Raw genomic sequence first — 23,909 nt, 5'->3', positions numbered from 1 at the left:
CGCTGCCTTTTGACAGCCCTGGGCGGCTGGAGTAGGCCCTGCTCCTCCCCCGGCACCCGAGGCTCCTTCTTTTCCTCCAGCCAGGAAGTCCTCCAGGCACCCATGGGTTATTCCAAGCATCTGCTGCCACAGAGGCCATTCCAGGCAATCTGGGTTCCATAGCTGCTGCGGGTGGCCCCCTCTCCACCTCAACACTAAGTGTTTTTTTTTAAAAAAATCTGGGGAATTTAACACACACACACACACACACGATTTTTTTTTCTTCAGATTTTTCTGCAAACTTGGGGAGTACCTCAGGTTCAAAGAAGCATCTGTTTGAGGTGACCGTGCCCCCTATCTGCGGATTTAAATATCTGGAGGCAGAAGGCACAGTTCGGAATTAAATATATAGATACTGTTTAAAATAAGAATCACAGAATTGTAGAGTTGGAAGGGGCCATACAGGCCATCTAGTCCAACCCCCTGCTCAATGTATAGAGCATCCCTGACAAGTGTTCATCCTGCCGCTGCTTGAAGACTGCCAGATTTTATTCCGTATACACAGCTTACCTTTAGTCACACAGAGAAGATCCTTCTGCTATGGTGGAAGCTGCTGGCAAAGCAACCATTAAATATCTGCACAGCCAGTCAGAAGCCCTGCAGGGAAATATTCTCAGCTGGCCCAACCCACTTTCTTAAAACACTTGGCAGGCACTAGGAAAAGTGTTTGTGGGCATCATGGCACCCATGGGTGCCATGTTGGGGACCCTTGCAGTAATTAAAAAGCTAGTCATTGCCTTTCAATGATAATGCTATTTCAGAAAGGAAAATTTTCAAAACAAGTCTTCCAAATATGTGACTAAAACCCATAGGGTAATTTGATAATAGAAAGCACAAATCACACACACAAAAAACTAATTTATCTCAGTGATAATTGAGAAAAAAATCCCAATTCAGTACTGCAAAAATTCTTCCCCATGAGTGCAATTTTTTTTCTGATATACATCTTCCTTTTATTTTCAGAAACAGCTTTCCAGAATGTCCCTGTTGCTTTCTAGGTGTGTTACTGAAGTGATAAAAGATATAATTGGCTTGAAACTGTATATTAAAACTGTACAATATTTGTTTCTCCTACAGAAATATATTTCCCCCAATGCTGCTATTTTTAAAGCAGAAGAAAAGACTGAAGTTGAAGAGGCCATGTTGAACAATATGAGAGTTTATGGAACATGCGCCGTTGTCCTGATGGCCATAGTGGTTTTTGTGGGCGTTAAATATGTCAATAAACTTGCACTTGTCTTCCTGGCTTGTGTGATCCTTTCCATCATTGCTATTTATGCTGGGGTTATTAAAACTGCTTTCGACCCGCCAGACTTTCCGTAAGTAAGACAGTTTTTTTTTAAGGTCTGTGATTATTTTGATTATAGCTTACTTCAAATATTTTGGGCTGGACCCTGTGTCTCGTTCCACTCCCATGAGTGGCACTTCCATCAGTTTCCCCCCCTCCCACTGGAGATCTTCTACAGGTCCTCAGTGCTATTCGCAAGGGTTCACTGACCCCCAAAGCAGGATTTCGGGGAGCACGGCATGCTGCAGCGGGAAGGAGGAAGTGGGAAAGTTCCATTCCAGAAGGGCAACTTGTGCTTTATAGTGCAAAAGATCCAGATATCATTTCAGCAAAATAGTAACACTCACAGTACAGAAATCATCAGCAATGTCCACAATGGGGAAACGATATCCACCGATGTGGATGCATTACAAATAGGTAATGAGACACCTGGAATAACTAATGTTCCACTCTAAATGGTCTCTAATGCAGGGTAAAAACCACCACTTTATCCAAGAGTCTACACTGAAGGGATGTGAAAAAATAATCTTTGTCAGAATAACGTAGTAGTTAAAGGATGAATTTTTCTCACATGCTGCATTTTCATAGTTTGGTGAAGCAAATCCAGCCATATTAATCCTACTCCGTTATGCCTCAGTACTCAGTTGTTAGTAGCAAGCCAGGATGTGAATTTTTTTAGTTCAAATGTATTAATCCAGAATAAAAGCCTGTGATATCTGAACTTCATCACAAATATGTGCCTGCTCTATTTAGTCCAAAATAGTGTACATTTCTCAATGGAACTACATTATTTTTATTAATCTAGACTAACAAAGGATGACTCCTTTTAAAGGCCAGTCAGGAAGCCAAATGTAGGCTTAATGCCAGATATTATCACTCTGATCCTTTTACTCAACTTTCTTTGTCACCGGGTACTGGTAAGGAAAGCCAGCAGTATAAATGAGACATCAGGGGTGACTCTAAAACTAACTTCTCTTATGTTTATAAAATGCATTTTTCTATTGTAAAAGATTTTGCCAAATGGGACCATCCTGAGACAAGAAGCAGACCTTCTAAACTGATTATCTTTTTTAAAACAAAACCTTCCACCATTGTGTGCGTTTGTATTTGTTTCGATTTCTAGTATATGTCTACTTGGAAACCGCACGTTGTCAAGGCAGAAGGACTTTCCTTGCGCTAAATATGCTGAAAAGGACAATACAACAGTGGTGACTGAGCTGTGGGATCTTTTCTGTGACAGCACCTCACCAAATGCCACATGCAATGAATATTTTACCCGAAACAATGTCACCCAAATCCAAGGAATTCCTGGAGTTGCCAGTAGAGTCCTGATTGGTAAGTTTACAGCCATAATACTACTGTAAGTGGGAGTGTCGCAGTTCATCCTACGTACAGCCACGTGGGTAGAGTGTGTTTTTCAATGGTGGTAAAAGTAAGGAAAGGCTGTATTTTAGCTCCTGTTCTGCTTTGAGCCAGTTGACACCGCAGCCGGCATGTGAAAATTCCCTTCGGTCTGTTATGATTTCACAAACTGCAATGAGTGCTTGTTGGGAGCTCCACGCTTTCCTTGTGGGTAATTCTGCCATAAGAAAGGCAGCTTTAGTATGGAGAAGAGAAAAGCTGTATGGAAAGAGAATTTTTAAACCACAGGCTGCTTTTATTTGTAGGGTTGCCAACCCCAGGTTGGGAAATTCCTAGAAATTTGGAGGTGGAGCTTGAGGGGGGCAGGGGACCAGAGCAGGGTACAATGCCTTAGAGTCCACCCTCCAAAGCAACCATTTTCTCAAGAGGAACTGGTATCTGTAGTCTGGAGATCAGTTGTAATACTCTCTAGGCCCCACCTGGAGGTTGGCAAGTCTATTTATTTGGTTATTTGCACAAGAATGTAGGAGAGCCCAGCACCAGCTGCTCCAGGAGCAGGCAGAGCAGTTGTCATTTTATTGGCCTCTCCCCCTTCTGTTCCTTCCTCTTCAAGGTAGCTTTTAATGAATGAAATAATGCAGAGGCAGGCTGCCCTTTGGGCCCAAATGTTCCAAAAAAATGCACCATCTACCTGTTAAAATGTTGCTGTGCTCGCAAATACAATGTAGAGGGGAGCAGGGACAGTCTGTACTTGGTGAGATGCTCTGCCAGCTGCTCTGCCAGCTTTTCAGGGACCCGCCTTGGTCTCAGCTGGTGGCTGCCCAGGTCTGGCAGGCAAAGAAGAGTGCGCGTCGTGCCTTCTCCCGGGCCACTGGCTGCAACAGTTCTGCCAGTGCCTTGGTTGCTTGGGCGGACTGCGAAGTTAAATGGTCTGATGTGCTGCCTTTGGCACCTGTGCCAGGAACGGCCTACCTCTGTTTTATTGTGTGCATTCTCAAGTCTGTTTACACTCAACAGGAGGAGGCATTGTACCCTCTTCTTGTCATACACCTGATGTAATGTTCCTGAAATTTCAAGGATATTTTTGTATGTGATTGGGTGAAATGAATATTTGAGGGATACTGAAGGCTCCACATAATGGGGGGTGGTTCCTGTCTGTATTTAAAAAGAAAATTGTGTGAAAAGGATCTTGGGGTCTTAGTAGACCAAACACTGAACATGAGTCAGCAGTGTGATGCGGTAGCTAAAAAAGCAAATGCAGTCTTGGGCTGCATCAACAGAAGCATAGTGTCCAGATCGCGCAAAGTGATGGTATCGCTTTACTGCGCTCTGGTTAGACCTCAACTAGAGTACTGTGTTCAGTTTTGGGCACCACAATTTAAAAAAGATGTAGACAAGCTGGAACATGTCCAGAGGAGGGCAACAAAGATGGTGAGGGGTCTGGACACCAAGTCCTATGAGGAAAGGTTGAAGGAGCTGGGTATGTTTAGCCTGAAGAGGAGAAGACTGAGAGGGGATATGATAACCATGTTCAAGTACTTGAGGGGCTGTCATATTGAGGATGGTGCCGAGTTGTTTTCTGTTGCCCAAGAAGGTCGGACCAGAACCAACGGGTTGAAATTAAATCAAAAGTGTTTCCGTCGAGACATTAGGAAGAATTTTCTAACAGAGCGGTTCCTCAGTGGAACAGGCTTCCTCGGGAGGTGGTAAGCTCTCCTTCCCTGGAGGTTTTTAAGAAGAGGTTAATGGCCATCTGTCAGCAATGCTGATTCTGTGACCTTAGGCAGATGATGAGAGGGAGGGCATCTTGGCCATCTTCTGGTCACTAGGTGTGGGGAGGAGGTAGTTGTGAATTTCCTGCATTGTGCAGGGGGTTGGACTTGATGACCCTGGTGGTCCCTTCCAACTCTATGATTCTATGATTCTAAAGTTTTGCAAGTGACCAAAATATTGTGCTTCTTTTCTTACAGATAATTTGTGGAGTGTATATGGAGACAAAGGATCAATTGTGGAGAAACAGAATCAGCCATCAGTTCCTGTGCCTGAAGAGGCAAAAGATCTCGATCTCCCCTATGTATTTTCAGATATCATGACCTATTTCACCATGCTAGTAGGGATTTATTTTCCATCTGTGACAGGTAACTTCTCTCACACATGCACATCTATATATCAAGCATAAGGCTGATATCATGCTGTGTATACTTAATTATACTTGCATTTTGGGTTTCATTTGCCTGATAGTCCTAATCTATTGGAACTCAGGTAGCATGTTCTTCAATTGATACAGTCAGGCAAACTTACCTCTTTAGGTATTAGAAATCTGGGTGTTCAGAAACATGCTTTTCACACTTTGCATTCCTTTACTACTACCTCAGTTGGTTTCCAATACGTTCTCTTCAAGGAACCATTTCCACATTGGCTTGTAAGCTGATGGAACCCCCTGCATGCTACTGGAGACTCTGGAGGGTGTTCTAGGACACGGGGCAAATGGGATGCTGGTCAGGCGTGGTCGACCTGCCCTTGCCCTACTTGGACTGAAGTGCGCACCTGAGAATGCACTGAAAACTCTCCTTCAGCTGTGTATTGTAGGGTAGTGGACAGATTCCTTCAGGTCCGTGATTACTGTTCTCCAGATACCCACCGCGTTCTCTGGAACTCAGTAGAAATATTAATGAACTGTCTCATCTGTGTCTTTCACATTCTTCTTCCAGTTCATCTTCTTCAACTCTTCTTCCAACTCTTATTTCTTTCTCCTCCTCCTCTTCACTGTCTCAGATACCAGAAAATAACTGGATGCTCAACCACATTCTGTTTGTGGAAGTAACTTGTTCATCTGCAAGGTGAGCTTCTTACTCTGTTACTTAGAGGACAGAAGTCCGAAACTGGAGTATGACTGCTGAGGGTCTACAGAGAACAGAATTTGTTTCACAAATTCCATACAAAATTTTTTTTTTTGCAAGAAAATGGGCATGTCTTGAATCCAAGGACTCCCTTCTTCTAAGTTTTCCTCCTTAGCAGAAGGAAACCCTTACATCCATTGAATTTCTGTCCTGTCCTGCCTTCGTTTCATGTTTGAGGCCTAGGTAGTTCAAAACAAAAACCTATGCGAATTTGGGATTTTTCTGAACTTCTGCCTGATGTTTGCTTTGGTTGTTTTCTTCTTGACTGCATTTGGGTTTTCTTGGCACAGAATGTGTATTTTGGGTACACAGTATGAGACCAGAGCATGTTATTTTTAGCATGGCTGCCAGAAGAGAGAATGAACTGGAATCTTGTCAGCATCTCTTTTCATGCTTGAAAAAATATCATCTTTGTCTTGTTCTCTGCAGCTTTGATTTCTGTAAGTAATTGAAGAAGCTGAGTGAGCTTATTTCATGCAGAGAATAGACTTGATACTTGGTAGATGAGCCAGAGTTGTCATTCTGATAACAATCAGTTGGCTAAAAAAGTATTGATATAGGTTGTGCTGTACTGGAAACTTCCATGGCGGAATGCCATATATATTTCAGTACACTACCAGTTTCCAGTACAGCACCACCTGAATTTTTGCACTTCCAGCTTCGCTTGAGTCTCCCCTATCTTTTTTCTTCCTTTTTCCAAGTGTAGAAGTAGGCCTTTCTTTGTGTGTGTTTTGATAATGAATGAACTCCCCTTCGCTCAAATTGCAGCTGGGCTTGGGGTACCAAGCTGTTTTTCTTTTTTAATTATGTTTTTATTTTATAAAACACATAACACAAAAACAGAATAGAAAAAGCACGTGTAATACATTATAGTACACATACCTAGACTAACAAAGCAAAGCAAAAGAAAGAAAAACAGAACAGGCTTTTGTTTTGTTTTTTACACTGGGTGAGCATATGCAATTTTTCTACCCTCTTACCATCTTCACTATGGCTCAGTATTATGACTTTCTAATCATGAATTATACTGCTTTTTACTAGTAAATTAATTGCTTTTCCTTCATTCATTCTATCTCATATAATTACTATAAACTAACCTAAACAAGCCGTTCTTAATTCATACTAGGTATCATATAATCTTATATAGATTTGTTTATATTCATTAGATTCTATATATCAATTAGATTCTATATATCATTAGATTCTGTATATCAATTTTATTAAACATTTTCCTTTCAGATTTTACATGATTTACGCAACATATGCGTTGTATAGTTTCCAGTTTTTCTTAAACTCTTCACTGGGTCTTTTGTTCACTTAATTCGTCAGCTTCACCATCACTGCATACTTTGCTAATTTATCTGTCCAGTTTTCTATGTTAGGATATTCCTCCAGTTTCCACTTAATCTCAATGACTACTCTTGCTGCTGTAATCATATATCTAAATAGTTCTTCCATATGCTTTGCTATTACTTATGGTAAAGTTCCTAACAGCATTACTTTAGGGTCCATTGCAAATTTGATTTTTCAGGATTTCTTTTTAAATTTCTGAATGTATTTCACACCAAAAAAAATTTCAACTCCTTGCATGACCACCATGTATGAAAATCATTCCATCTACTTTCTTACATTTCCAACAATGACCAGAAACATTCTTATTCATCTTTTTAATGTCATTTGGTATGATATACCAGCAATAAAACATTTTGTACCAATTTTCTCTCAAAGTCTGACTCGCTGCAAATTTGATCGCTTTTGTCCATAAATACTCCCATTGTTGCATTGCTTTCTCTCCTCCAAAATCTGCATCCATTTAACCATACATGGCTTCACTTGTTCGGGCTCCGTATCATATTTGAGTAACAATTTATATATCTTGCCCCCCTAAAAAATAATGCAGTAACTTGGTTTTATCAAAACTTCCTTTCCAGTTGTATGAAATGTATGTTCAATGCAATCCTTCAAAAGAAATCAAACAATATTACATTAGATTGGTGCACATGTAAGTAGCGAGTGTGTTGAACTTATCGATTCAAGTTGTAAGTAGAAATAAAAATCTCTTCCCTGCCCCACTGATTGGTTTGTTTGTTCACTGCTCAGAACCCCTTGGCAGTTATTTATAGGGGCTGTTCAAGCCAGTGGCACTCGTGACTCTTGAAGGACTGGCCTTGTGCAGACCATGCAGTTGTACTGGCTCCATTTCCGCCACATGGCCCCTGTGGAGCCTCTTTAGCCTTTCCCGTGGCCTCCAGTCACTCCTCCTGGATGCTCCTGTTTCATTGGTCACCTTTCCATCTCTCCATCTGAGGGACGATATCCCAGAAGTTTGGGAAGATTAAATACAACTGTGCTGGTACATTAGCTTAATAGTGATGCTGTTATTTTTATTTGGAGGATTTACAGCCCATTCCAAAACTTTTTAGGAGGCGGCGTGACCTCGCCGCCAGCGTAAGTACATGTAATCACGCGATTACACGTACTTACGCTGGTGGCAAGGCAAGTCCCGCCGGCGGGCGAGGGCCGTGGGACCGTGCCTTGCCCCTCCGCCAGCGCAGCCTCTCCGTGGCGCCGGCAATGGTGTAGAGAGGCCACGCTAGCACAGGGGGGTGGGGTAGGGGCAGGCCAGGGGGAGGAGCCGCCGGTTAGGTGGCCTCCTATCCCAGTCCGGCAGGTTACGCCGGTGGCGGGAACGGCGGTGCTGCGCCTATTTAGCAGGTGCAGCCTCACTGTTTTCAATGGGGCTTTTGGCTCCATTGTTGCCACGGCGTGCACGGATCGGCTTAGGAAGAGGCGCCAAGGTGCCGACTCAGCAAAACTGGGCAGGCAGCATGTATCAGCCTCAGATCAAATGTAATCTTAATCCCACCCCCTCCACATTTTTCTTCGGTGTCAGTAAACATAGTATAAACTCATATTTTATCCTTGATGCTAGGTATCATGGCCGGTTCAAACAGGTCCGGAGATCTTCGAGATGCTCAGAAATCTATTCCTACTGGAACAATTTTGGCCATTTCCACAACATCGTTTATCTGTATCCTTTTAACACAATTTTAAAGTATCCCACTTTCATACCCTATGGTTTGCATATATTGTAATCTAGTGATCAAGTTTTGCTTTGAGGATACAAAGGCAGCTAAACATATAACAGCAAAACGTGTCCTTGACAGAGTCATACAGGATCAACAAGAGATGAAATGGAAACAGAACAGAGGTGGATAAACCCACCCTAGTTTACCTGGTAAACAAATTTAATTTTTATAAGTAAAGACATCATTACAGACTTACATTTTCCATTATAGTTTTATAATACTAAATACCATTATAGAATTGTTTGCTTTAAAAATTGACATTCTTACATATGTCAGGAATGGGTACCTGTAATAATCTTTAAAATTACATAATTTTATGTTGAAATTCTAGGAAGGGAACCAACCAAAGCTGACCACTTTCTACTGTTCACAAGTTTATCGTTTTCCCATTGAATTCAATAGAGGTTAAAGGTTGAATTCAATAGAGGTTTAATTTCCTTTGGATACTGTTGAGCGGAGTTCTGTGCTTCCCAATGTACTGCACACCTTCCCCTTTTTTCCATTATGTGTTCCTCATAAATTCCTTGAATCTTAATCACAGATTTGTCTTGTATCATCCTTTTTGGAGCCTGTATAGAAGGTGTGGTCTTGAGAGACAAGTGAGTTCATATGCTGCTCATTTGTGTTGTGCATTTTCATATTGCTAAGAACTCTCCTCCCCGATTTTTTTAAAGAACAGGGGTACATACTCCCCTGGGGTGCACATACCTTGATTGCCCCACAGTATGAGATATTTAATCTAGAAGTGGGTCTAGAAGGATTGAAAAGTCAACTCTCCTTTGAAACCAATGTCAGCTGCCATTTTTAAAAATCATTTTATTAAATGTATTGTTAACAAAATTACAATAAAGAAAATAAAGTAAAAGGGAAAAAAACCACAGAGATAAAAAGATACTTCTGTTTTCGTTTGTATCGAATATAAATCTAATTAAGGAATTACAGCCTGTTCTCTGGCTACATATACAAAATAATTTTTAAATTATTCTTACATCTAAAAAATCAAATGTTTCTCTATCATACCTACATTCTTATTCTTCTACTCTTCACACCCACAAATCATCAATTAGTTCTTTTCCGTATTACGCATAAAGCCCATAAATGGTTTCCAATTTTCCACAAACTTAGATAAGTTATTTTCTCTAATGAAAGCAGTCAGTTTGGCCATTTCTGCTAATTCTAACATCTTGACAAGCCATTCTTCTATTGTAGGTATATATGGATGGTTTCATTTTTGTGCATATAATATTCTTGCTGCTAAAATCATATATAATAGCAAACATCCATATATTTTTTCCAACTGGCTATCCATAAAACCCAAAAGATACATTTCTGGTTTCATTTGTTTATTAACCTTTAAAATCTTCTGTATTATAGAGGTCAGCTGCCATTTCTGAATAGTCTTTTTCATTCATCCTAATTCAGTCAGCTGCCATTTCTGAATTAGGATGAATGAAAAAGACTATTCAGAAATGGCAGCTGACATTGGTTTCAAAGGAGAGTGGTAGCCTCAGGCGTCTGCCCCTAGTATCCCTCAAACAAACTCATCCAAACAGGTAGATCTGAAGCAGTAATACTTTATTAGGAACTAAAAGGCAAAATAAAAGAACTGACTGCATGCAGGCAGGCAAGGTTAGCAATGGAGATCCAGTACAGGTTACCTGCTTAAAAACATTAGGACAAGAGAATAAGATAAACATTGCTAAGCAACAGCGAGATAAGCAGTTCCCATGAACGGAGACAAAACACGCTGCAGCTGTGAGAGCCGGCACTAACAAAGTATACACAGGAGATACACAGGAGCTTCCAACCCTGGGAACCAAGGACTTGACTTGTGGCCAGAACTCGGCCTGAACTTATGTCAATAGCCTGACTGGATCTTGCGTTTGGTGAAGAACCTGACATTCTGCCCCCCTTAAGCCCCCCCTACCTCCCCCAACAACGGGCGAGGCTTTTCAGGATACGCTTCATGAAATTGGTGGACTAGGTGAGGGGCAGCAACGTGGTGTTCCGCCACCCACTCATCATGACTGGGACCTAGATGTTTCCAACGCACTAGGTAGAATAGGGTTTTATTACGCACCCGAGAGTCCGTGATCTTGGAAATTTCAAAATGTTCCTTACCCTGGACCAAAACCGGGGAACCTGGGGCAGGTTCAGGGTGCCACTCGGGGGCAGCTACATACTTCTTTAACAAGCTGATATGAAACACAGTGTGAATACCTTTCAAAGACTTAGGAAGATCAAGCTCCACCATGATGTCATTTATGAGTCGGGAAACCGGAAAGGGTCCCACATACATTTCACTGAGCTTTTTACACAGGCGAGGAGAACGGAGGTTTCTTGTGGACAGGTAGACCTTATCCCCCACCTTGATGTCCCACCCCAGAGAACAGTGTTTGTCTGCTTGAGCCTTGTACCAGCTTTTGGCCTTTTCTAGATACTTTTGCAACCAGGGCCAGGTGTTTTGCACTATGTTCACCCACTCACCCACCTTGGTGTCGGTTCCCCCTTCCGAGAGTTCCACATTCCCCAAGGGACTGAAATCCTTACCATACACCACCTGGAAAGGGCTAAACCCAGTGGACTGGTGGGCAGAGTTATTGTAAGCATATTCAGCAAAAGGTAGAAGATCTACCCAATCATCTTGATGGTAGTTTACATAGCAGCTTAAGTAACATTTGAGTACAAAACCAACCTGCTCAGTCTGACCATCAGTCTGGGGGTGATACGCGCTGGACAAACCTTGCTCCACCCCCACCAACTTAAGGAAAGCCCTCCAGAACTTTGCCACAAACTGTGGGTCGCGGTCGGAGACAACCTTGCGCGGGAAGGAGTGATATTTAAAGACATGTGACACAAACACACGAGCCAGTTTTTGAGCCGAGGGAAGCCCCATGCAAGGGACCAAATGCACTTACTTGGAAAAAAGGTCCGTTACCACCAATAGTACAGTTTTCCCCTGGCTGGGAGGGAGATCCGTGATGAAATCTATTACTATAACTTCCCAAGGAGCTGAAGGTGTCTCTAGAGGTTTTAACAGTCCGGGTGGCTTCCCCATCACCTGTTTGGCTGAAGCACAAGTGGGACAGCTGCGAATAAAAGAATCCAAGTCCGATCTCATTCCCGGCCACCAAAATTGCCGGCACAAAAGGTGCAAGGTCTTGACGAACCCAAAATGTCCCGCTACCTTTGAACCATGGCCCCGACCCATCACCTCCCTCCGGAGAGATGCGGGGATGTATAATTTGTTTTCCCGAAACCAGCATCCGTCCCTTTGAACCATTTTGTCAGGCAGACTGTTTGTGGCTTCTTCTGCCTGACACACCTGAATTAACGCAGCTCTGAAAGAGTCTGGTCCCTCCAAGGGGCACGAACAGTTCGGGCAAAGCCCCCCGCTGCTCCGGAGTAAAGAGCGAATCTGTGGGGCGGTCCACTTTACTCTGATACTGGGCGAGTCGGGAGAGCGCATCTGCCAGGTAGTTCTGTTTGCCGGGTACATGCTTTAAGACGAAATGAAATTTAGAAAAGAACTCAGCCCAGCGCACTTGTTTAGCAGTGAGTTTGTGAGTCCCTTTCAGAGCCTCCAGGTTTTTATCCACACTTTGAACGGAATGTCGGCCCCCTCCAGGAAATGCCTCCACACCGTGAGAGCGCATTTTATTGCAACAGCCTCCTTTTCCCAAATGGGCCAGTTTAACTCTGATTGTGAAAACTTTTTGGAAAAATATGCACATAGTTGGAGGCGCCCTGCTTCCCTTACCTGCAGCAGAGCCCCCTCCCCATGGCTACATCGGAGGCATCTACCTGAACAATGAAGGGTTTCTCACAATCGAGGTGTTTGAAGATGGGCTCTGAAGTGAAGAGTCTTTTCAGATTGTCAAAAGCCTGCTGACACTCCGGCGACCAATCCAACCGGGATGAGGGTTGACTGGCAGAACTTCCCTTCGCCTTAGTCTTTAATAAATCTGTGATGGGCAATGCAACCTAAGCAAAGTTTTTGAGAAAACCCCTGTAAAAAATTTCGAACCCTAAAAACTGTTGCAATTGTTTGCGGGTGGTAGGCGGTTCCCACTCAAGCACCGCCCATACCTTCTCCGGATCCATGGCAAGTCCATTGTGTGAAATCACGTACCCCAAAAAACTCAATTTATCCTGGTGAAATTCACACTTTGTGGAAGAAAAAAGGAGGGGAATAAAACCCAACCTAAAAACAAAAGCTGGGTACCCAAGGTTGGGTGAAAGGAAAAAATATATATATATAAGTCTATGTATAAATACTGAAAGTATAATTTATTAGAAGCGCTATATAAAAGTTAAAGTTATTTAAAAGCATTAAAATAGCGCAGTGGCATTTCCTGAGGTTGATAACTATAACCACATACCAAACGCATTTCGGCCTATGGGGCCTTCATCAGTGGTTAATTAAAACCTGCACACATTTATAGAAATACATTAATAAATATAAATACAAATACAAACAATTCAAACCCAATCAGGCATGTATATATGTTGTAAATTCTATTCTCAATTACTCAAACATCTGGTATAATAGGTTCTTGTTGTAATACTGGTTAGTATAAGTCTCTCAAATACTATGTGTGCACTTTTAAAGACTTAAAAGTGGCCTCATTCGTTAAAGTTTGTCTATCAGAGCCACCATGGAAATCTGAGGCCCCCCTTTGGGATTTTGTAAAACAACATCTAGAAACAGAGTCTCCCATTTCACTCACCATCATTGGAGCTGCCCACTCTTCCTCGGCAGAGGTCTTCTGCGGAGCTTAGCTTACAGCAGACCCTGGACGTTTTTTGGCTGCAGGTCCCAATTCTCCTCCCCCTCTGAGGTAGACGAACTGTCTTGGGACGGGACCGGCACATTTGTAATCCGAGACCCCGTTGGGTTGAGCTGGGTAGTACTTGGCCCTTCCTGGCCGGCTGACTTGAGGTTGAGAGCGGTGGTTCCTCGTTTCCCCCGGGAGTTGCGCTCTTCCGATGATCCTTACCACCTGTCCAAGTTGTCTCCTCCTTGGCTGGACGTGGAGCGGCAGGGGAAACTTCGGTTCGGGAAGGGCAAGCGGCGGCGAAATGTCCCATTCCGCCACAAACTAGGCACACGCCATTCTGAAAGCGTCGCACCCTCTCCGCCGCCGGGGCGGGCGTCCTCCCAGTCGGCCAGTAATTCCCTTTGGGGATTGCCCACTCTGTCCGCGGCCCCGATTCTCGCGCTTTACGTTGTTTAGACAGGTTCAGCAACTGCTGGTGGTTTTCAACTTCCACCGCTAGCTGAATCCACCCCTCAAGATCAGGGGGGTCCCCTTGCATGAAAGCCCAGTGCAGTATCTCTGAATTCAAGCCTTCACGGAAATACCGCACACATGAAGCTTCTTTCCAGGCCACAACTTTACTGGCTAACAGTTGGAACTCACTTGCAAACTGTATCACCGACTTGGGTCCCTGGTGAAGCTGCACCAGCGCCGTCTTGGCCCGCTCGCTTTGGTGTGGATCCTCAAAACATCGTCTGAGTGTGAACATGAAGTCATCAAGGGCCCGCAGCGCACAGGACCGTAAATCATACTGCTGGACCATCCAGCCCGCCGCTTCCCCTTCCAGCAGCGAAGCCACATATCGCACCCAGCCCTCTTCTGACAGAAAAGCGGCTCCCTGCTCCCTCATAAAACCATCCACTTAGATCAAAAAATAGGGGAGCTTATCCCCAGAGCCGTCAAAGGGCGCCCGCAACTCTCTCTGGAAAGCAGGCGGCTAGGGTTGAGGTGGTAGCGGTGGCAGCTCCGGCAGCATCGGAGGTATAGGCGGCTGAGGCTGTTGGGGTACAAGTGGAGGCGGTGGGACCTGTCCCACCACGGGTTGAGCAGGGCATGCTCCATGTAGTTCATCCACCTCTTGCCATAGCCCCTCAAGTAAGCCCCGCAGTGTAGCTACCTGTTCGACCAGTTCATGGTTTTGGTGTTGGAGGCATTGATAATCCTCGTCCAGCTCTCGCCACCTCTGCATCTGGAGTTGAAAGTCCTCATCTCTGTCCTGCCACCTCTGCGTCTGGCACAGTCCCGTGCCCCACAGTGGTGGTTCCTCAGAACCCCCCGTCGCTCCCATCCGAGAGTCGGCAGCAAAATCCCAGTCTTCCTCTGGCAAGACGGAGCCTGCTTCCCGCTGCCGCCAGGTATTGATGTGTGGAGGCACCCACGGTCGAGGAGACTAAAGCCACAGACGAATGTCTGGGAGTCCGGGTACTCCTCCGTCCGTGCCCCAAGGTTTTGGTTTCTCCAATGGGAACCTGGGATCCCCTGGTTCCACCGGCAACTTAGGCTGCTCCTCCAGTACCTCCGGCAACTTAGGTTCCTCCTCTGGTACCTTAGTGTTCACTGGCTCTTGATCAGGAACACCTGCTGTCGTGGTGTCGGGCACTTTGCTGTCCGGAGCTTCACCCATGGTGTTGTGGAGAACACAGCACCTCAGCCCGAAAAAAAAGATTGCTAACCTAATGTCAGTCTCAGGCGTCTGCCCCTAGTATCCCTCAAGCAAACTCAACCAGACAGGTAGATCTGAAGCAGTAATACTTTATTAGGAACTAAAAGGCAAAATAAAAGAACTGACTGCGTGCAGGCAGGCAAGGTTAGCAATGGAGATCCAGTACAGGTTACCTATGTAAAAACATTAGGACAAGAGAATAAGATAAACATTGCTAAGCAACAGCGAGATAAGCAGTTCCCATGAATGGAGACAAAACACGCTGCAGCTGTGAGAGCCGGCACTAACGAAATATACACAGGAGCTTCCAACCCTGGGAACCAAGGACTTGACTTGTGGCCAGAACTCGGCCTGAACTTATGTCAAGAGCCTGACTGGATCTTGTGTTCGGTGAAGAACCTGACAGAGAGTTGACTTTTCAATCCTTCTAGAACCACTTCTAGATTAAACATCTCATACTGCAGGGCAATCAACATATTCCCCCATGGAAGTATGTACCCCTGTTCTTAAAAAAAAAAATGGTGGAGAGAGTTCTTAGCAATATAAAACGTTTATGTGTATATCTATATGTAGTCATGTCTTCTAAAACCAACTTGGCCCTAATTTTTCATGAGCTACATTAAAAGGCTTAATTTTTCTTTCTTGTATAACACTGAATATTATCTTTCCCCCACAAGATTTGGAGAAGGAGTTAATGGAAACTTAGTGATCGGTACATTGGCGTGGCCCTCTCCATGGGTTATTGTAATTGGTTCATTCTTTTCCACGTGTGGGGCTGGCCTCCAGAGCCTCACTGGAGCCCCCCGGCTGCTCCAGGCTATTGCAAGAGATGGCATTATACCATTTCTCCAAGTAAGTTTCTTCCCTTCAATATTTTCAGTGCTTTTATAGTTTTGCTGCAGAATGAATGTATCAGATGTGGCTAACTTTCACTTTTTTGCAATGGTTTAAGCAAAGGTTTTACTTTTGTTGCCTTGCAATTGTGGTCAATTGGGCTATAAATTTTCTCTGAATTTTGTTGTTCTGATGGCAGAGCCTCTTTGAATAAGAGAAACATTCTGAACTGCCAAGAGTTTGTAAGGAGGAGGCTTGGCATCTTGTGTGCATTGCTTTCCCCCTCCCCAGATACTCTTCCGAGGGAGAGATTGAGAGCAAGACTTGGGCTTGCACACTCCCTTCCACAATCTTCCCATCCCTTCTCCTGCACTCCTCACTACAGGGATAGGTGAGCAAGACAGGGTTGCACGGTTAAGACCAGGAGAAATTCTGATCTCAAACCACAATGGGATATAGCCTAATTATGACACGCATCTCTCCCAAAGGTAGAGATGTAATATTTATAGAAATGTTTAAGTTATTGATAATGTGGACCTTTTCCTGTTTTGTTTTTTCCAGTTGGGGGGGGGGGGAGGTTTGAGATAAAATTGAACTATATACAATAGTTATCTTCTTATCAAATGTAAACGTATTTTACTGCTTTAATGACATAAATTGCATTATTTGCAACTTGGCATATAAAGGTGTTCTTTGTAATTATTATAAAATTTAAAGGTATAAATTCCTTTGTTTTCTGCAAGCAAAATTGCAAGAACACTCAGTGGTAGACTAGAGAAAGAGACAAACCTCTGCAGCTTTTGCTACCTAATCATATATTTTAAGTTATACCAGAGGAAGGCTGGCAGAGCTCCTTGAGCAAAGAAATGCCCAGGCTGCTCCTTGCATGGCGCATGTGGCGGTGGCGGGTCTGTCTGCAAGTGTCATTCCCTAATGTTGAAGGTTGTCTCATATAAAATCTTCATAATATTTATTTATTTTATTATTATTATTTCACTTTATAACCCGCCCTGCTCAGCCGAAGCCAGGCTCAGAGCGGGTAACATCATATAAAATACATAAAATAATCAATAATAAAAATTAACCCCCAGAAATCTAAATTTAAAACAATAAAATCCCAGTTAAAACTTAAAAACTACAGAACTACAGATGATGCCTAAATATCACTCATGTTGCTGGAGAGGGCAGCAGGTTACCCCTCAGTTAACATAAATAATATAAAAGGAGGGGAATAGGGAGGCCACCAAGATGACATTTGCGGCGGTCCTCATCCATAGGCCTAGTCTTGCAGGCCGTGCGGAACTCTTTGAGGTCCCGCAGGGCCCTGATGTCACCAGACCGAGCATCCCACCAGGCCAGTGCCAGAGCCAAAAAGGCCCTGGCTCTCGTCGAGGACAGCCGCACATTCTTGGGCCAGGGACCACCAGTAGATTATTATCAGACAATTGTAAAGATCTTCGGGGGTATACCAGGAGAGGCAGTTTTGAGTGATTAAAACCTTGTCTCAGGAAAACATTTCACAGGTCCCAAAAGAGAAAATACTTTACAGGAGATGGCAGGGGTTTTTCCCTCTAGTTTTTCCAGGCCCTCACAACTGGAACAAAACGTGAGGCAAGTGCGAGATTGCTGGTGTCTATGTGTGAATCTCATCTTTTCCTAGGGATAACCTTGATGAAGTAATCACACAGCAACCCTTGACTGATCCAACCTAAAATGCCAATTAGTGGTTGCCAGCTGTGTTCTAGGAGATATCTCTCAGACAACTTTTATTTTTATTGCATATTTCTGTGCAAAACATCAAAAAATGAACTCTTCAAAATCAGATATTTTGTAGAAAAAATTGTCTAAAAATATTTTTGATATGGCCTGCAACTTATAGGCAACTAGGGAAAATACACTGAAGTGGAAAGGGTATGCTTGGTTTGAATTGGTAGTGCTTGAGGATTACATATAACATATATTATTAGTTAGAAGGTCAGATAAGCCAGGGGAATGTTTTGGCGCCATACATATTTGAAACATATATATACTGTTGTGTATGTATATAGTTGGGTAGTAAGCAAGGGGAGACTTAGGAGCTTGAGTTCTGCACGAAGGATCCTAACCCCTGCTCGCCCTATTGGTTAAGCAAACGGACCCCATTGGCTCTAAGCCAACATGTACCATTGGTCACCAGGAGGTTATGTTCCCCCTATCACGGATCAAGGGGGAGTGGCCGTGGGCAGCCAGGGGGGCATATAAACAGGGTTGGCTCGTTGTGTTAACTAGTTCTGTGCTGAGATACAATAAAGCGGTTGTTGTTGAACTCCGTCTCCGACCTCGTGAATCCTGCCCAAGCGGACATAACAGTGGCGACGAAGACTGGAGAGCGACCCAGCTGACCTGCTGAATCACTCCCGCTCCGCCGTTTCACAGTGACCGGTAGGCAGCCCTGTCCGCATTGCTGAATCACACGCCGGCTGCCTCACAGCTACCGCCTCGCTCTGCAACCTTGCTGTGTCCGGTAGGCAGCCCGGCCCGATTGCTGATTCACTTAGATTCTCAGGAGAGACGAGCACACCACACTTATGGCCATCATCGGGTCGTTGGAAGCAATCGACTTCTCCAACCCCGGCGACTGGGAGAGCTACACTTCCCGCGTCTCATTCTTCATGGTAGCAAACAAGTTCACGGACGCCGTGCAGAAGCGGGCAGTTTTCTTCAGCATCTGCGGGCCCCGGACGTTCCAGTTGGGCCAAACCCTCGTGGCCCCCTCATAGTTTGAGGAGACCGGCTCCGACACCATCATGACAGCGCTGGGCGGCCATTTCACCCTTCAGCCCACGGTGTTGGCCCGCCGCCACAATTTCCACCTCCGTGATCAGCAGCCTCGGGAGACCGCCGCTGAGTACCTCGCCGCTCTCCGCCTGATCGCGAGGTCCTGCGTATTCTCAGCCCTCGACGAGATGCTCCGGGACTGGTTCGTGTTTGGCCTCCGGGACGCGAAGGTGCACCACGCGCATGAAGGGAAAAAAGGAGGCAACGCTGGCGATGGATGTCGAGGAGGCGACCGCGGCCAAGTCTGAGGACCGGGACAAGCGTATTGGGGACCGCACCGCCGTGACCTCTACCAGGGGTCCGAGAGAGACTGCCCCCGTCCATTTTGGACATGCCAGCGGCTCCGGCAATGAGGCCCACAAAATGTCCGCCAGGGCGCCCAACCCACGGGGCCCCTGCTTCACGGGCCTGCGCCAGCTGCGGCGACCACCATAACTGCCGCACGTGCCGATTCTGCGATGCCCTTTGCAGGCCGTGCGGCCGATCCGGCACATCGCCAAGGTCTGCTGCTCGTCGAGGAAACCGTCTCGCCCAGAGAAGAAAGATGGCGCCACCCGACCGGTCCACGCTCCCTCTGACAATGACGACTCCGAGTCCCCGTGCCGTGGCCGCCATGACCGCCGCTGCGTCCACACCCTCGGCCTGCACAAGGTCCACGGCATCGACAAGCTCTCAACCACCGTTTTCATTGAGGGGACACCCTGCGAAATGGAAGTGGATTCCGGGTCCGCCCTCTCCATCATTTCTGCGGACACTTTCCGGGACCTGGCCAAGCGCACCCCATTGCCCAATCTGGAGCCCTCCGACCGACTTCCAACGCCGCCGTGTTCTGGTCAAAGGTGTCGCTCTCGTGAAAGTGCGCTACGGGTCCCTCACCAGCCGCCTGTGCCTTGTCGTCGAGGGGCCCTGCGCCAGCCTTCTGGGGTTTGAGTGGTTCCAGGCCCTCGGACTTAAAATTACAGGCCTCTGCATCAGCCATGCATCCCTCAATTCCGTCTGGTCCGAGTTTGAGGATGTTTGGCGAGGACCGTTGGGTCGCTACAAGGGGCCACCGCCTCCTCGTCGACCCCACCGCCACCCCCATCCGCCTGAAGCCCCGCCATGTCCCCTTCACACTCAAGGACCGGATCGACATGCAGCTCGATCGGCTCATCGCCCAGGGCGTCCTGGTCCCAGTGCCCAACGTGAAGTGGGAGACTCCGATTGTCGAAGCTTGCTTGAAGCCGAATGGGGACGTCTGCATCTGCGCGGACTACAACTGCACTCTGAACCGGGCCCTTCAGAGTCATGCATACCTTGTGCCAGTCGTCAGCCACCTTCTGGCCTCCCTCGTCAGGGGCCGGGTCTTCGCCAAACTGGATCTGGCCCAGGCGTATCAACAGCTGCCGGTGGACGCGGAGTCGGCGGAGGCGCAAACCATCGTCATGCACCAGGGTGCGTTCAGGGTGACCCGCCTGCAGTTCGGGGTCAGCACGTCCCCGGGTATCTTCCAAAACATCTTGGAAGACCTCCTGAAGGGCCTGCCTGGCGTCATCCCATACTTCGACGATGTCCTGATCACCACTGCCTTTGAGGGGGAACTCCTGGACTGAGTCCACTGGATGCTTGGCCGCTTCAGGTCCGCAGGCCACACCATCAAGTGCAAGAAATACCAGCTGGGCCTGCCGCAGGTGGAGTTCCTGGGCTACCTCATCGATGCTGCTGGAATCCACCCAACCCCATCGAAAGTCAAGGCGATCCACAGCGCTCCTCCGCCCAAGTGCAAGCAGGAACTCTAGGCATTCTTAGGACTTTTGCATTTCTACCACAACTTCCTGCCCGACAAGGCGTTGGTCGCCGAGCCCCTCCACTGCCTAATGGACAAGTCTATGCCGTGGTTGGGGAACAAGCCGCAACAGCGAGCTTTCGAGGCCGCCAAGGGCCTCCTCTCCTCATCCAGCCTGCTCGTCCACTTCAACGAGAAGATGCCGGTGGTGCTGACCTGCGACGCCTCCCCGTACGGTGTCGGTGTGGTCCTGCAGCACCGTTTGCCTGACGGTTGGGAAGTCCCGATTTCCTTTTACTCCAGGACACTCATGCCGGCCGAGCGCAACTACTCGCAGATCAACCGGGAGGCACTCGGCGTCGTGGCCGGCGTCAAGAAGTTCCACGACTTCGTCCACGGCCGCCAGTTCACAATTGTGACAGACCACAAACCGCTCCTTGGGTTGTTCGTTCCGGATCGCTAGACGCCGCAGATCCTGTCGCCCGGGATGCTCCGTTGGTCGATCTTCATGAACGCCTACGAGTTCCATCGGCCTGGGAAGTCCATCGACAACGCCGACGCCCTCAGCCACCTGCCGCTGGAGGCTTGCAACCCTGACCCACACCCCACCGGCGACATCATGCTGCTGGAGTTGCTGCCCCGATGCCCCCCTCCACTCGTCGGACTTCACCACTCACACAGATAAGGATTGCACCCTCACCTGGGTTCTCAACTGGGTGGGAAAGGGTTGGCCGGCCGCCAAGCCAGACGGGGAATTCAAGCCGTTCGCAACGCACCAACACGAGCTATCACTCAACAAGGGGTGCCTGCTCTGGGGGAGCCGCATGGTGGTTCCGGTGAAGCTGCGCACAAGAATCCTGGAGGTCCTGAGGTGTGGACTGCGTTGTTATATGCAAATTCTGCCATGGGTAGGAGTTGTCCTGTTGGTAACTTACATAGCAGCGCAGGTATTGTTCCAAAGTAGCGTTGGTTCGCTCCGTCTACCCATCTGATTGGGGGTGGTACGCTGAGAAGAGATGCACTTGTGCACCCAGGAGCGTTTGTAGAGCCCGCCAGAACCGGGAGGTAAATTGGACGCCCCGGTCAGATATCACATGCTGGGGAATCCCGTGCAGGTGGGAAATGTGGTGCAGATATAACTGTGCGGTCTCCTTGGCGGAGGGTGGTGCTGGACATGGAACAAAATGGGCCAGTTTCGTGAGCAGATCCACGACTACAAGGATACAGGTGTATCCCTGTGACTCAGGCAATTCTGTGATGAAGTCCAGGGATGCAACTTCCCAAGGGTATGTAGGAATGGGGAGAGGTTGTAAGAGCCCCACGGGCTTTCCCGATATATTTTTTGCCCTTCTACAGACCTCACAGGCTTGGACATAGTGGAGGACCTCTCCTCGCATCCGTGGCCACCAAAATTCACGGGAGAGTAGGTGCAGGGTTTTATACTGGCCGAAGTGCCCTGCTGCTCGGACATCGTGGGATAACCGGAGCACTCCACCCTGGGGGTACATACAGCCAGTCCTCATAGAGTAGCAGGTCATTTTGCATTGTATATCCTGGCAGTGGCCCTTTTGCCGGGTCCTGGAAGGCTTGCACTATCCTCTGGGCCCAAGGGTCTCCCTGTTGGGCCGCCTGGATGTGCTCACGTAGGGTTGTGGTTCCGGGGGCTGCCGCGAGGGTTTCCGGGGCTAGGATCAATGGGCTCGGTGTTTCTTCCCCAGGCTTCAGTGCAAACTCGTGGCTAAATTTTGGAAAGTTTTCTTAAAATTAGTGGGGGTAGAACAAGGTCTCTCAAGTGCTTTCCACCTCCAAACCGATGGCCAAACGGAACGAGTGAATGCTGTACTAGAATGCTACTTGCGCTGTTATGTTAACTATCATCAAGATGATTGGGTTGAATTGTTACCCTTTGCTGAATATGCGTACAATAATGCTGTGCACCAGTCCACTGGATTTAGCCCCTTTCATGCCGTGTATGGACAAGACTTCGGACCCATAAGCCATAACAATGTCTCCAGGGTGGAGGGGGGTGAAAGTGTTGCTGACTGGGTACACACGATTCAGACAACCTGGCCTTGGCTAGTACGAAACCTGGAATGAGCCAAATGTAAATACAAGGCTCAAGCTGATAAACATCGCTCACCAGTGTGAGCACTTGTCCCGTGGTAATCCCACAAACAGCATCCAGAGACAAAGAGTCCAAAATGAGCTGATTTAATGGAAAACATACAGGTATGCAGAGCTTACAGGTACATTGGCACGAATGGCAATTGGGAGTACAGGGTAGGCATATAAGGGAAAGTATCAGTTACAACAGGTCAAGGCGCCCCCCCCTCTACTGAGGAGCCGTTCCCATGGGAGATAGCACTGGAATAGGAATGCAGCGGTTAGCCAGTTCGGCCTTGAGAGGCACCTGGTGGAATCGAAACTAAAACAGTCAGAGTCTGACAGGCTGCTTAGAGCTGTGGAAAGCAGGCCTGACATCCTGCCCTCCTTTAGGCCCCCTCCTCACCGTTCTCCACCGGTCCATGTGGAGGCGTAGGCTTGTCAGGGTAGGCAGTATGGAATTGGCGGACCAAACGGGGTGCAGACACGTCACGTGCACATACCCATTCATCGTGGGTGGGACCGAAATGTTTCCAACGGATCAGGTAGTGGAGAGACCCATGACGGACGCAAGAGTCCAAGATTTTTGCAACCTCGAAATGTTCCTCCCCCCCAACCATCACTGGTACATCAGGAAGAGGTTCAGGATGCCACTCGGGGGAAGGCCCGTGTGGCTTTAGCAAACTGACATGAAAGACAGGATGGATTCTCCTGAGTGATTTTGGGAGTGAAAGTTCCACAGTGACTGGGTTGATGATACAAGCAATGGGGAAGGGACTCACGAACTTGGCACTGAATTTGTTACACGGGCGGTTGGACCGTAGATTTTTGGTGGACAAGTAAACCATGTCTCCCACTGAGTAGTCCTTGTCCGGTCAGCGATGCTTATCAGCTTGACCTTTGTACCTACGTTTAGCTCGCTCCAGGTTACGTACCAGCCAAGGCCAGGTTGTCTGAAATAAGAGAAAATTTATATAAAATGTTCTACAGATGGTATATAACTCCAGTACTATTAAGTAAAATGAAAAAAGAGGAGGGTTTTTGTTGGAAGTGCGGAACCGAGATAGGTACATTTATGCATGTTTGGTGGTTTTGCAAAAAAATCAAGAGATTTTGGCGATTAGTTTTAAAAGAAACTTAACAATTTGATTAAGTCAAATATAAAAAAGATCCTGCCTTTTGTTTATTGGTATTTCCGATAAGAATATAGATTATGCTGATAGAGTCAT

At 46.6% G+C, this 23,909-nt stretch overlaps 1 protein-coding gene across 2 annotated transcripts in view; it reads left to right on the top strand.

Moving 5' to 3' along the window:
• The window catches only part of SLC12A7 (solute carrier family 12 member 7), a 199,901-nt gene that overhangs the window by 72,028 nt on the left and 103,964 nt on the right, over positions 1 to 23,909 (top strand). For both annotated transcript variants that reach the window (XM_056862481.1, XM_056862480.1), the window contains exons 7-12: positions 1,117 to 1,358; positions 2,451 to 2,662; positions 4,660 to 4,827; positions 8,522 to 8,620; positions 9,220 to 9,277; positions 15,839 to 16,013. In XM_056862481.1, the coding sequence (XP_056718459.1) occupies positions 1,117 to 1,358; positions 2,451 to 2,662; positions 4,660 to 4,827; positions 8,522 to 8,620; positions 9,220 to 9,277; positions 15,839 to 16,013 (954 nt within the window). The remainder of the gene's footprint in view (positions 1 to 1,116; positions 1,359 to 2,450; positions 2,663 to 4,659; positions 4,828 to 8,521; positions 8,621 to 9,219; positions 9,278 to 15,838; positions 16,014 to 23,909) is intronic.

The sequence above is a fragment of the Euleptes europaea genome, chromosome 17, assembly GCF_029931775.1.
Source record: "Euleptes europaea isolate rEulEur1 chromosome 17, rEulEur1.hap1, whole genome shotgun sequence".
NCBI classification, from domain to species: domain Eukaryota; kingdom Metazoa; phylum Chordata; class Lepidosauria; order Squamata; family Sphaerodactylidae; genus Euleptes; species Euleptes europaea.
The sequence above is the reverse complement of the archived record's forward strand: the minus strand, read 5'-3'. Positions and strand labels throughout refer to the sequence as shown.